General features: G+C 33.9%; 1 protein-coding gene across 2 annotated transcripts in view; it reads right to left on the bottom strand.

Annotated features, from left to right (window-relative positions):
- RNGTT (RNA guanylyltransferase and 5'-phosphatase) overlaps positions 1 to 14,938 on the bottom strand; it is a 354,408-nt gene that overhangs the window by 154,019 nt on the left and 185,451 nt on the right. For both annotated transcript variants that reach the window (XM_003822864.5, XM_003822865.5), the window contains one exon: positions 4,857 to 4,957. In XM_003822864.5, coding sequence (XP_003822912.1) covers positions 4,857 to 4,957 — 101 coding nt within the window. The remainder of the gene's footprint in view (positions 1 to 4,856; positions 4,958 to 14,938) is intronic.

Here is a 14,938-nt window from a genome sequence, read left to right on the forward strand (position 1 = left end):
TGCGGTGGCTCACACCTGTAATCCCAGCACTTTGGGAGGCCAAGGCAGGTGGATCATCAGGTCAGGAGATCAAGACCATCCTGGCTAACACGGTGAAACCCCGTCTCTACTAAAAATACAAAAAATTAGCCAGGCATGGTGGCAGGCACCTGTAGTCAAAGCTACTAGGGAGGCTGAGGCAGGAGAATGGCCTGAACCCAGGAGGCAGAGCTTGCAGTGAGCTGAGATCCCACCACTGCACTCCAGCCTGGGAGACAGAGTGAGACTCCATCTCAAAAAAAAAAAAAAAAAAAAATTACATTTCATTCTTGTTTTAGAATGTATATTTTTTATTAGAAGGACAAAAATTTTTATATTTTCACAGCAAAGTGAGGCTTCTTCATTCAGGGCACTTTTTTTCCACTTGATAATACAGAGTTATGTTTTTAATCCATGACTTAACCATACATTCTGCTGAGGTTCAATTAATAATTATAACCATTTTTTAAAGCAAACATTTATTTATTGAGTTTTATGCTGAATTTACATGCATCATTTATTTAATCCCCACAAAACCTGATAAAGTATTATTATTTTTTCATCTTAGCCCATTAGCTTGTAAATTCTATAAAGGCAGACTTATGTTTACTTTGTTTACCCATGCAATTAAATATTGAGTATACACAAATCTTCAGCACAACCAATCTACAAAATAAACATTATTCCTGTGGACATTTTACAGATGAGGAAGGTTAGGTAGGTTAAGTTAACAAGACCACACAGCAAATAAGTAGTGGAACTTGGATTTGGTTCTGGGCAAACTTGGCCAATAACCTATGTTCTTAACCACTATATGCTATATATACCAGTATATATATACTGTCAAGGTTATTTTAAGAGACTTGTTACAAAAACCTCTATAATGAAAAGTTACTGACTTTGCTGTGCTCTTGCTCTCCAGGTGTTTAACAGTTATGATAAATTACACAAAAAAGCTAAAGATATATGCATTTTAAAAGAGAAAATTAACAGAGATTGGAATCAAATAGGAAATGATTCACACAGAAAGTTGGACTTAGTGCAGCATGTAACAGATAGTACTGCAGAGGCAGCAAGAAGGGAAGATGCACTTTTAAATTTGTTTTGATTAAAACAATAAAAATAATGGCAAATATTTAAACGTTTACCATGTACCAGGTTCTGTTCTAAACATTTTACATACATTAGCTTATTTAATCCTTACAGACGTCTTATGAGGCCAACTTATTTTATTGATGAAGAACTTGACACACAGAAAAAAGTAATGTGCTCAATCACACAGACAGTAAGGAAGATAACCTAGGCAGTCCAGCTTTAAAACCTGCACTCTAAAATACTATTCTATACAAATAATAAGTTTATACCAATCACTATATATCACTGACATTGTACTCAAGAGTTTGCAATTTCCAGAGTACAGACTACTTTTGTAATTCTAGCTTTTGACAATGACCATGGTTTTAGGTCACAAGTTAGTTAATATAAAGCCATCATGTTTTTAAAACAACAAATAGCTCTCAGATGAAAATCTATATTGTGTATAAAACTCAACACAATATAAATTGCTAAGATATACAAAAGTTATATTAGGCCATGATAAATCAATGTTAATATATCTCAAATTTTCAGAAATGATAATAGGAGATAAGAAGAGCAAAGTATGGATTTTAATTGCCATCAACAGGGCACTCAACACATAGAACAGATTTTTCTATTTGTATTAAATTTCAACCTAACAGAAATCTATACTATTAGCACCTCATTAAAGTCAAACTCAAAAACATACCTAGAATGCCTAAGTCTTCATTTCTTAGAAAACTACTGCAGTCATTTTCAAAGACTATTATTTATATTATACCTTCAATATATTCTATTCCATTTTAGGCTTTGTAGAAATATTTGGAAGTACAATCAAAGATATGAGCTTCTCTCATGGTGTTTTAACAGCTTAGTCCCACTTCACTAGTGCATGCTTAATGATTCAGAGACATAGCTACTCCCCTTTCGAACTAGTATAGACATATTTCTTACAGTGTTCTCTAAAATACTGAGTTAATGCTAAGCATTAGATACAAACTCATTTATTCAGTAAAGACTGCTATAATGCACAACATTCTTTACATTTAGAAAAAGCATATTACTCTGGCTAACCGAATATGTTTTATATAATAGTTACCATGTTATATTTCATATTAAATATTCTATTTTTGAAAATTGACTCCCATTACACAAATAATGTACACACACTGATGTAAACTGCATATTCCTATCTGAAAATCACCTTAGAGAAACATTTGGATGAGTTTTAAAGATGCACTAGACTCAAAAGTAATTCCATTTTTTAGGAAGAAGACATTAAATAGGTAAAATTTTAAAAGAACAAAATATATTTAAAACATACTATGAATAAAGGCAAAACTAGGATGACAAACTACTAAACTGAATTACATCATGCTATGTTTAATTACAATAGGAAACTGCAAGAAAAAATAACATTTTTTACTACTAGAGAAATGAGTATTCTATGTTTAGCCTCATGAAGCCTTTAAGTGCCACTAAGAACTGACTGTAAAAGGCAAAAGTAAGTTGTTTTTAAAAAACCCAATGAAACAATCCAAGAGTCTATACTCTTTAACCAAATACAAATATAGCATTAAGAAAAATAGAAGATTTAGTAATGAAGCAGTTTAAGAAAATTTTACTTCATCTTTGAAGTCTTATTTTTCAAAGAACTATATTCACTTGTGTCAAAAAAAAAAAAAAAACAACAGCGTAGCCCCACTAGAATTAGTTTCTTAGCCTCAATTTTTCTAATAGTGAGATGGTCTTCTGTAAGGCACTTCCAGAAGAACATATCAAACCTACACCCAACTTGCATGATTAGTGATAAACAATCCCACATTTGACTGGCAACTGAGAAAATCTGTACACTGGGCACTTTGTCAGGAAGACTAATCTTGAATGTTCAACATATCAATATTTATCCAATGTTTAGATAAGAGAAAGATATTTTTGAAACTATCCTGAAAGTCATTCCTGTGTGTGTATTCCAGCTATTCCTATAGTCTCAAATTTATCTATCCTTGGATTATAATCAGACTCATATAGAGCTCAATATATTCTTGGGGGTTCCAGATAATTGTTCTAACAACTTTTTGCCATTAAGTCCCAATTGTAAATTAAGCCACAAACATTTAGGGATAGTGTGTGTGTGTGTTTCTTTTTCTTTCTTTCTTTTTTTTTTGAGACAGAGTCTTGCTCTGGGCTCAAGCAATCCTGCCACCTCAGCCTCCCAAGTAGCTGGAACCACAGGCATGCACCACCATACCCGGCTAATTTTTGTTTGTTTTAGAAACAGGGCCTCCTTATTTTGCCCAGACTGGTCTCAAATTCCTGGCCTCAAGTGATCCTCCCACCTTGGCCTCCCAAAGTGCCGGAATTACAGGCATGAGCCACTGCACCCAGCCTCAAATAAAATGTTAAATACCCTGTTGTTTGAAAACGAATACCCACATGCTTTATTAAACCCACCTTTTCACTTAAGATTCACCACAATGCACAGTTTCCTTTCTTTGATAATGCATAGTTTCCTAATATATTTTAATCTTTTGGAGTCTGGACTCCATATATCCCCTGTTACATCAGCTAGCAAAAATGCTATCTGTGCTTTACCTTTGATAAGTAAAAATTTCACAGGATGCACTGGTAAGCTTTAATCTCTTTGCTAGTATTATCTTATTTACTTTCTCTTTCTGATTTCCTTGATTAAGGATTTCTTATTTTGTTGTAATGTATTTACTTAGCCAAGATACTTAAAAAGTTATAGAACAAAAGTGAAATAAAAACAAGGCTTTGGAAAAATGTTGAAAATATTCATGCTAAAGCATCTTTTATTCTAAGATAGCAACCAAAAAAGTCATAAAAGGAAGATTAACCAATAAATTAAAAAATTAACACTTAATAAACATTATAAAAAATCTTAATGAAAGTCAACAGTTAAGAACTTACCCTACAAAAGTATAGAAAATATTTGCTCTGCAAATGCAAACATGAAGTAATTTCCTTCAAAGTAAAAAAGACTTATTTCGATATGCTTAATTATAATACCAATGATCATATCTTATATCTAGATCCATAATTCATATAAGAGAATTATTTTTCAGTAAAATCTCAAAATTTAGTAAAATTTTCACTTTACAATTTAACAAAGTTCTTTTCTTTGGGGGGAGGTGTGCGGCGGGGGAAGTGGTCTCACTCTGTCACCCAGGCTGGAGTGCAGCAGGGTGCAGTCTCAGCTCACTGCTACCTCTGCCTCCCAGGCTCAAACAATCCTCCCACCTCAGCCTCCTGAGTAGCTGGGACCACAGGTATGTGCCACCAAGCCCAACTAATTTTTCTATTTTTGGTAGAGAGGGGGTTTCGTCATGTTGCCCAGGCTACTCTCAAACTCCTGAGCTGAAGCAATCTGCCTATCTTGGCCTCCCAAAGTGCTAGGATTACAGGCATGAGCCACCACGCCCAGCCAAAATTCATTTTTTAATATTATTATTACCTTTTATATTGTTGTTATTAATATAATTATATTAATGAAAATGATTTTAAAACAAAGATCAGTAAACTTTAAAGGAAACTGCTAAATGTTAGCTGACACAGGTCAAAGGAGTAATCTCTGAAAACGAAATTGTTGTATAAGTATATATGTAAAATATTTTGTAAAATAAAGTATTTTAGTTTCTTTCTTTAAAGTATTGTAAAGTATATATGAAATACCCTGTAAAAGGTGAAGCCTTACACAAACAGTATTATTTCATGCAAAAAGTACAAAAGTGCATACTTACCCTTCTCCTCCCATTCTTGTTATTTTTAGACGAAAATCCACAGAATTCAGACTGGGAGGCTTCCATTTCAAAATATCATCACATCGACCAGGTTTGTATTTCTAAAGCCAATTAAAATGATGACAATCGTTACTAAGAAGTTAAAAATTAAACATTCAATGTATTAAACCTAATGTAACTTTTTATTAAGCAAAATTACTTCTTTTCTAAACATAATTTTAATCTTCAACCAACAAGTCAGGCTAGATATCTACCTTCTTATTGATGACCTTTCTTCTTTTCCTACCAAAGACATGTAGACCCTTGTTTGTGAAAGTCCAGAAAAAGAATAAAACCAGTGATTCTATCCAACCTTCCTATGACTTAAAAGAAGCTTCATTTTTAAAAATGCTTTTTTTTCTTGTTCAGCTTTATGGAGGGATAATTTATAATGAATAAAATTAACCAACAAATCTTGACAAATACATACAGTTACGTAACCGTGACCAAAATCATGATATTGAACATTTCAAGGATGTGAAAAAATTTCTTGCTACCATTTGCAGTCAATTCCCTCCGTCAGCATTCTGGCAACAGTGATCTGCTTTCTACGACTATAGTTGTACCTTTTCTAGCTACATAAGAAATACTTTAAAAATAAAAAATAAAGAAACACTTTACGTAAGATTTTTGAGATGAATCTATCCTGGTGCATATACTAGTAGTATGTTCCTTTTCATTGCTGACTAGGATTCCATTGTATGTATATACCACAAATTGTTTACACATTTACAAGGTGATGGATATCTGGGTTGTTTCCAGTTTTTGGCTATCATGAATGATGCTGCTCTGAACATTTGTATTGACATGTTTTCCTAACTCTTGGGTAAATAACTAGGAGAGTGGAATGACTGTATCACATGGCAAATGCATGTTTAGCTTTGTAAGAACTGTCAAACTGTAACATTTTCTATTCCTACCAGAAATGAATGAGAAGTCCATTTGCTCCATATCCGCCTTGGACTAGGCATTGTCAGTCTTCTTAATTTAGCCTTTCTAAAGTGTATGTCTCATCATTTTAATTGGCATTTCTCTAATGACACAAAGATGGTGAAGATCTTTTCTTTTGTTTATTGCTATCTGTATACCTTCTTTGGTGAAGTGTCTGTTCAAATCTTTTACTCTTGTTTGCACTGAGCTGTTTGACTCATTACTGCCTTGTAAGAAGTTACTTACATATTGTAAATAAATAGTCTTGGTTGGATACATGTATTACAAATATTTTCTACAAGTCTTTGGCTTTTTCATTTTCTAAACAATTTCTTTTGAAGACCAAAGTTCTTTATTTTAGTAATGTCAAAATTATCCATTTAAAAATTATATAATTTGTGCTTTTTGTGACCTATTTAAGGAATATTTTCCTAAAGTCATTACAATTTTCTACTATGTTTTCTTAGACAAGTTTTATGGTTTCAGCTGTTATTTTTAGGTATACAAACTACTTCAGCTTTATTAATTTCTATGGTATGAAGCACAGGACTGTATGTATGTATGTGTGTATATATATATATATATACACACACACAGACACACACACACACACACAATTTCTTTTCTCACTAATCTGTTGCATTGACATATATGTCTTTCTTCCTAATAGAATAGTCTCAATTACTATAACTTTATACATTTTGAAAACAGGCTGTGTAAGTCCTCAGACTTTATTCTCCTTTTTCAAAACACTTTTAGCTAATGTAGCATTTACATTTCCACATACGTTTTAAAATCAGCTTGCCAATTTCTATGAAAAATAAGCCTGCTGAGATTTTAATGAGGATTACACTGAATCAATCAATAGGTTAGGGAAGAAATGACATCTTAACCAAATTGAATTTTCTGATTCATAAACACTGTAAATCTCTCCATTTACTCATCCTTAAATGAATCTTAACAATGTTCTGTAGTATTCAGTATAGAGATCTTGCATGGCTTTTGTTAAATGTCTTCCTAATAATTTACTATTTTTGGTGAAATTATCAACACAAAAATTCAGTTTTGCTTCTATACACCAGCAATAAAAATCAAAAGAAAAAAAAGGAAAGGACATTTTTAAAAACTTACAATAGGGTTAGGTACGGTGGCTCACGCCTGTAATTCCAGCACTTTGGGAGGTAGAGGTGTGAGGACAGCTTGAGCCCAGGAGTTCGAGATCAGCCTGGGCAAGAAAGCAAGACCTTATCTCTACAAAAAAAATTTAATAATTAGCCAAATATAGTGGCACATGCCTGTAGTCCCAGCTCCTTAGGAGGCTGAGGTGGGAGGATTGCTTGAGCCTGGGAGGTCAAGGCTATAGTGAGCCATCATCATACCACTGCACTCCAGCCTGAGCAACAGAGTGAAACTCTGTCTCAAAAAAAAAAAATGTGCAATAGCATCTAGAGGAACAAAATATGTAGGAATCAATTTAACCAAGGTGAATCATCTGTATACTGAACACTGATTTCTTTAAAAAAAAAAAAAAGATGGAAAGACATCATATGTTCATGGATAGGAAGACTCAATGTGTTAAGATGTCAATACTCCCAGAACAATCTACAGATTCAGTGCAATCTCTAAGAAAATGCCAACAGCATTTTCCACAGAAATGAAAAGTGCTCTTCAAATTCAAGTGAAATTTCAGCAGACCTAAAGAGTCAAACAAATGGGATCTAATTAAACTAAAGAGCTTCTGCACAGCAAAAGAAACTACCATCAGAGTGAACAGGCAACCTACAAAATGGGAGAAAATTTTCACAACCTATTCATCTGACAAAGGGCTAATATCCAGAATCTACAATGAACTCAAACAAATTTACAAGAAAAAAAAAAACGACCCCATCAAAAAGTGGCCGAAGGACATGAACAGACACTTCTCAAAAGAAGACATTTATGCAGCCAAAAAACACATGAAAAAATGCTCACCATCACTGGCCATCAGAGAAATGCAAATCAAAACCACAATGAGATACCATCTCACACCAGTTAGAATGGCGATCATTAAAAAGTCAGGAAACAACAGGTGCTGGAGAGGATGTGGAGAAATAGGAACATTTTTACACTGTTGGTGGGACTGTAAACTAGTTCAACCACTGTGGAAGTCAGTGTGGTGATTGCTCAGGGATCTAGAACTAGAAATACCATTTGACCCAGCCATTCCATTACTGGGTATATACCCAAAGGAATATAAATCATGCTGTTATAAAGACACATGCACACGTATGTTTATTGCGGCATTATTCACAATAGCAAAGACTTGGAACCAACGCAAATGTCCAACAATGATAGACTGGATTAAGAAAATGTGGCACATATACACCATAGAATACTATGCAGCCATAAAAAATGATGAGTTCATGTCCTTTGTAGGGACATGGATGAAATTGGAAATCATCATTCTCAGTAAACTATCACAAGAATAAAAAACCAAACACCGCATATTCTCACTCATAGGTGGGAATTGAACAATGAGAACACATGGACACAGGAAGGGGAACATCACACTCTGGGGACTGTTGTGGGGTGGGGGGAGGGGGGAGGGATAGCACTGGGAGATATACCTAATGCTAGATGATGAGTTAGTGGGTGCAGCGCACCAGCATGGCACATGTATACATATGTAACTAACCTGCACATTGTGCACATGTACCCTAAAACTTAAAGTATAATAATAATAAATAAATAAATAATTATTGGTAAAAAAAAAAAATCTTGAAAAAAGAAAAGAATTGAAAGAGTCACACTTTTTACTTTTCAAAACTTACTACAAAGCTACAGTAATCAAAACAGGCGGTACTAGCATAAAGCTAGACAAAAACACCAACAGAATAGAATTAAGAGTACATAAATAAAGTCATAAATCTATAGCAAATTGATTTCTTTTCCACAAGGATGCCAAGCCCATTCAATGAGGGAAAGAATACTCTCTTTAAGAAAGAGAGGTGGGACAGCTGGTTTTCCACATGTAAAACTATGAAATTGAATGCCTACCTCATACCATATACAAAGATTAACAAAAAATGAATAAACAACCTGTAACATGTAAAACCACAGAAGTCTTAGAAGAAAACATAAGGCTCTGCGATCTTAGATTTAGCAGTAGATTTTTAGTTTTGACACCAAAAGCATAAGCAACAAAAGAAAAACTACATAGTTTGGACTTAATCAAAATTAAAAACCTTTGTGCATGACAGAACATTATCAAGAAAGTGAAAACACAACCTACAGAATGGGAGAAAATGTTTGCAAATTATACATCTGATATAAACCTGGATATGTATCTATTTATATCCAGAATATATTGTTAAAATGGATATAACTTAACAACAACAAAAAAACCCAAATTTAAAAGTCAAAAGACTTGAATAAACATTTCTCCAAGGAAGATATACAAATGGCCAACAAGCACATGAAAAGATGTTCACTATCATTAATCATTAAACAAATGCAATCAAAATCAAATGGAGATACCACTTCATACTAACTAGGGTGACTATAATTAAAAAAAAAAAAACACAGAAACTAACAAGTGTTGGTGAGAATGTGGATAAATCAGAACATGCACATTGCTGATAGAAATGTGAAATGGTGCAGCCACTATAGATAAAAGGTTAACAGTACCTCAAAAAGCCAAACACAGAATTACCACATGACCCGGAAGTTCCATTTCTAGGTACACACTCCAAAAACCTGAAAACAACTACTCAAACAGACACTTGTATGTCAATGTTCATTGAAGCAGTCTTCACAAAAATTAAAAGGTAAAGACAATACAAGTCTCCATCAACAGGTGAGTAGATAAACAAAAGGTTGTATATACATATATTATCCAAATATAAAAAGGAATGAAGTTTTGATACGTGCTGCCAAATGGATGAACCTCAAAAGCATTATGCTAAGCGAAATAAGCCAGACACAAAAGGAAAATATTGTATGATTCCACTTACATGAAATATTTAAAATAGAAAAAAATCATGGTGACCGAAAGTAGATTAGAGGTCACCCAGGGCTACAGTATGGAAGAAAATGGAAGTTACTGCTTAGTGGTTAAATGATTTCTGTTTGGGATGATGAAAAGGTTTTGGAAATAGACAGTGGAGGTGGTTGTACAACACTGTCCATGTAATTAGAGATTATAAAAATTATTTTAATAAAAGCTTTGTAAATAATTGTGTTCTTAAGCATTATAACTTCCTAATGTATATAATATGTAAATATAAATAAATCACACTAATCAATATATTTGTATATTCACTTTATAGGTATCCTAATTGGAATGCATTTACTCAACAGAATGAAAAATTAATTGAAATTTTTTGATATGTAAAGTATATAACATTATAACAATGTTTGATATACATAGTGAAATGATTACTATGGTAAAGCAAATTAACATTATCCATCTCCTCACAGTTACCTTGTATGTGTGTACATGTGTGTCAAGAACATCTGAAATCTACTCTCTTGGCAAACTTCCAGTATATAAAACAATATTATTAAGTACAGTCATTGTGCTGTACATTAGACCTCCAGACTTATTCAGCCTACGTAACTGCAAATTTGTGCTCTTTAACCTACATCTCCCCAACTCCCCCATCCTCAGCACTGATAACCTTCTTCCTAGTCCTGAACAGTAGCTTCTAGTTTCAACAAAACAAATCCCTTTGAATACCCACAACTGAGAGGGGAGATAAAAAGCATGCTCTCCTTCTGACCTGAGCTTGCTAATTTTTTCATATTTCTAACCACAGAATACGGTACAGTTAGAACTGACAGAGTAATTTATATCTGTTTCAATTATAATAAGGAGGTATAGAATTAGTTTATCACCTATAATCAAAAGTTGTTATTAATGAGTTACCAACTGGGTTTGTTTCTCCCCCATTTAAAAGAGATTAACCAAGTAGCTTCATAATAGGTGTTTTTTGCATTCTGTTTCTGTGTACTCAACTTTTTGAGATTCCACATGTAAGTGAAATCACACACCATTTCTCTTTCTGTGTCTGGCTGATCTTGCTTAGTACAATGCCCTCCAGCTCCATCCATGTTGTTACAAATGACAGGATCTTTTTTTCTAAGCCTGAATAATATTCTGTTGCATAAATATACCATAATTTCTTAATTCATTGATCCACTGAAGGACATTTAGGTGGTTTCCATATGTAGGCTGTTGGAAATAATGCTGTAATGAACATGGGGGCATACATTTCTCTATGAGGTACTAATTTCATTTCTTTTGGTATATACTTATAGGAACTGCTGAGTCATATAATAGTTTTGTTTTTAATCGTTTGAGGAGCCTCCATACTGTTTTCCATAATGGTTGTACCAATTTACATTCCTACCAACAGTGGGACACCCTTACTCTCCACACCTTCACCAACTATTTTGTATGTTATCTTGTATTTTCGATAATAGCCATCTTAATATGCATGAGGTAATATCTCAATGACGTTTTAATTTTCATTTCTTTGTGACTGGTGATGTTGAGCACCTTTTCATACACCTTTTGACCTTTTTTTTTTTTTTTGAGACGGAGTTTCCCTCTCGTTGCCCAGGCTGGAGTGCAGTGGCGCAATCTCAGCTCACCGCAACGTCCGCCTCCCAGGTTCAAGTGATTCTCCTGCCTCAGCCTCCCAAGTAGCTGAGATTACAGGCATGTGCCAGCAGGCCCAGCTAATTTTGTATTTTTTTTTTCTTCTTTTTTTTAGTAGAGATGGGGTTTCTCCATGTTGTTCAGGCTGGTCTCAAACTCCTGACCTCAGGTGATCCACCCACCTTGGCCTCCCAAAGTGTTGGGATTACAGGCATGAGCCACCATGCCCAGCCACCTGTTGACCACTTTCATGGCTTCTTTGGAAAAAAAAAAAAAAAAAGTCTATTCAAGTCCTTGGATTATTTGTTTTTGTTTTGTTTTTTGCTACTGAGTTGTGAATTCCTTTAATATTATAGATATCCCCTTATCAGATATGTGCTTTGCAAATATTTTCTCCCAATCTGCCTTTTCATTTTGTTGATTGTTTCCTGTTGTGCAGAAGCTTTTTAGTTTCATGTAGTCCCAGTTGTCTATTATTGCTGTTGTTGGCTGAGCTTTTGATGTAACATCAAAAAGATCATTGCCAAGACCAACATCAAGGAGCTTTTCCACTATGTTTTCTTCTAGGAGTTTTACAGTTTCAAGTGTTACAGTTAGGTATTTGATCTATTTTAAGTGGATTTTTGTTTATGGTATAAGGGTCCAATTTCATTCTTTTGTATATGGATATTCAAGCTTCCCCAACATCATTTACTGAAAAGATTATCTTCTCCCCATTGTGTATTCTTGGTGCCCATGTCAAAAATTTGAACATACATGCTTGGGTTTATTTCTGGGCCCTCTATTCTGGTCCACTGGTCTATGTGTATGTTTCTATTTCAGTACTACACCATTTTAATTACTGGAGCTTAGTAATATAACTTGAAACCAGGAAGTGTGATGCTTCCAACTTTGTTCTTCTTTCTCAAAATTGCTTTGGCTCTTTCAGGGTTTTTAGTCCCCTACAAATTTTAGAATTGTTTTTCTCTAGTTCTGTAAAAAATGTCATTGGTATTTGGATAGGGATTGCACCAAATCTGTGTATCGCTTTGGGTAGTATGGACATCTTAACAATGTAAATCTTCCAATTCATTAACATGGAATATCTTTCTATTTATGTGTATCATCTTCAATTTCTTCCATCTTGGTTAAATTTATTCCTAGGTATTTTATTCTTTTTGATGCTATTGTAAATGAGATTGTTTTCTTCATTCTCTTTTCAGATAGGCTGTTATCGATAGGTGTAAAGAAATGTAACTGATTTCTGTATGTTAACTTTGCATCCCACAACTTTATTGAATTAACAGGTTTTTTTTGATATAACAGTCTTTTTCTACATATAGGATCATGTCATCTGCAAACAGAGATAATTCTACTACTTGTTTTCCATTTTAGATGCCTGTTGTTTCTTTTTCTTGTCTGATTGCTCTTACTAGTAGCTCCAGTATTATGTTGAATAGAAGCACCAAGATGGGGAATCCTTGCCTTGTACCGGATTTTACAGGAAAAGCTTTTAGTTCTTCCCCATTAATTGTGATGCTAGCTGTGGCCTTTTCATAAATGGCCTTTGTGTTGAGAAAATTTTCTTCTATACCTATTTTATTGGAAGTTTTTGTCCCAAAAGATGTTGAACTTTGCCAAATGCTTTGTATGAATCTGTGGAGATGATCGTGTGGTTTTAGCTTTTATTCTGTTACTGTGGTATATCATATTGATTGATCTGCATATGTTTATACCAACCTTGTAACCCAGGGATAAATCTCACTTGGGGATTTTAAATGTATTCTGAGTACAAAGTAAAAAAAGAAAAGGTATTACCTGAGTGTCTTAAAATTGATTATAGAGGAATGAACATTGTAAGCCTTGAAGGATGGGTAATATTCACTCATGCAGATTTGCAGCATGAAGTAAATATGGGCAAAAACACAGCAGTAGAGAAATATAGGACGTGCTAAAGGAGAGGCAAGTCTCCCAATTCAGTGTGTGCATTATGGAGGGTGGGGCCATATTATGAGAAAAATACTCAGGAAGGAAAAATTGCTAAGTGTCTCAATACTAGTATTTTTAAATTATCCAAGTCAAATTGCATTCTAACAAATTTTTAATTTAATTTTTAAAATTAGATATGGAGTCTTGCTATCTCATCCAAGCTAGAATGCAGTGGCTATTCACAGGTGCAGTCATAGCACTTCAGCCTTGAACTCCTGAGTTCAAGCAATTCTCCCATCACAGCCTCCTGAGTAGCTGAGACGAAGGGTGCAATCCATTGCACCCAGCTCAAACAGATTTTTATAAATTATTTAAAACTGCAAAAATCATAATCACAGGATTGCTTACTTCAAACGGAAGTCCATACAATGACGATTCAATATAATTTAAGTTTTGCTAAGAAAGAAAAAATCAATGGAATTGATAGGAAACACCTTTTAACTGTGCCACGTGTAAGAAAATAATGCACATTAGTTTCCCTCAAGTTTTGTACTGAAGCATGAGTTAAGTATAAAATCAAATATATAATTTTTCAGTGGAAATTTTCTTCCATATATTTGCCCTGAGAGATTTATTTAGGTAACATACATGCTTCAGGATAATCACAAATAAATCTCTTTAGACTGGCTTTCAATATAAGTTTTTTTGGAATGTTGAAACTGCAACATTTTCCCATTGTCAACCCATTAATGAAGAGAATCTGATAAAATATAGTCATTTTCCTAGTAAAGCTTATTTGACAGAAAAGTCACAGGCCTTTAAGTAACAGTGGCTCATTACAGTAGTAAAGGGTCAAAAAAAGTAAGGGGAGAAAGGAGTGTCAGCAAGAGAGAATAGGCCCAAGAAAAAGAGTAAGTTTGTGTAGTTTGAAACACACTATGCACATCTCACCGCATTTGCAACCTCTGCCAAGGAAATTTCATACTTACAGGCAAATCATCCTTTAGTTCCGTTTCCTACTTGTTTATAGTAAGTGACTACAAGAACACTTAGAAACCAATATCAATCTAAGTTATTAAATCTAGAAAAGTTGAATGATGGTATAGTTTTAAAATATCTCCTAATAGGTACCTAATGATAAATTCTAAAAAGGTTTAATATGTAATTTTATTTATATAATAGATATTAAATATCATTCACATTCTCTTGCCTGGAAATCAAGACTCAATTCTGTCTAATAAGAAAACAACATGGATCAACTCTTCTGTTTTTACACAGCAATAATTCAGAAACTTAAGTAACTCCTCATCTCATTGCACACCAAATCATTCATATTAATTTGGAATACTAGACTTGATATTATTAGGAATTTCAAAGCACCTTTATGAAAATTAATGATTATAAAATTTTAGAAAATGGGGCCAGGTGCAGTGGCTCACATCTGTAATCCCAGCACTTTGAGAAGCCAAGGCGGGCGGATCACCTGAGGTCAGGAGTTCAAGACCAGCCTGGCCAACATGATGAAACACCATCTCTACTAAAAATGCAAAAATTAGCTAGGCAT

This window comes from Pan paniscus, chromosome 5 (genome assembly GCF_029289425.2).
Source record: "Pan paniscus chromosome 5, NHGRI_mPanPan1-v2.0_pri, whole genome shotgun sequence".
Taxonomy (NCBI): Eukaryota; Metazoa; Chordata; class Mammalia; order Primates; family Hominidae; genus Pan; species Pan paniscus.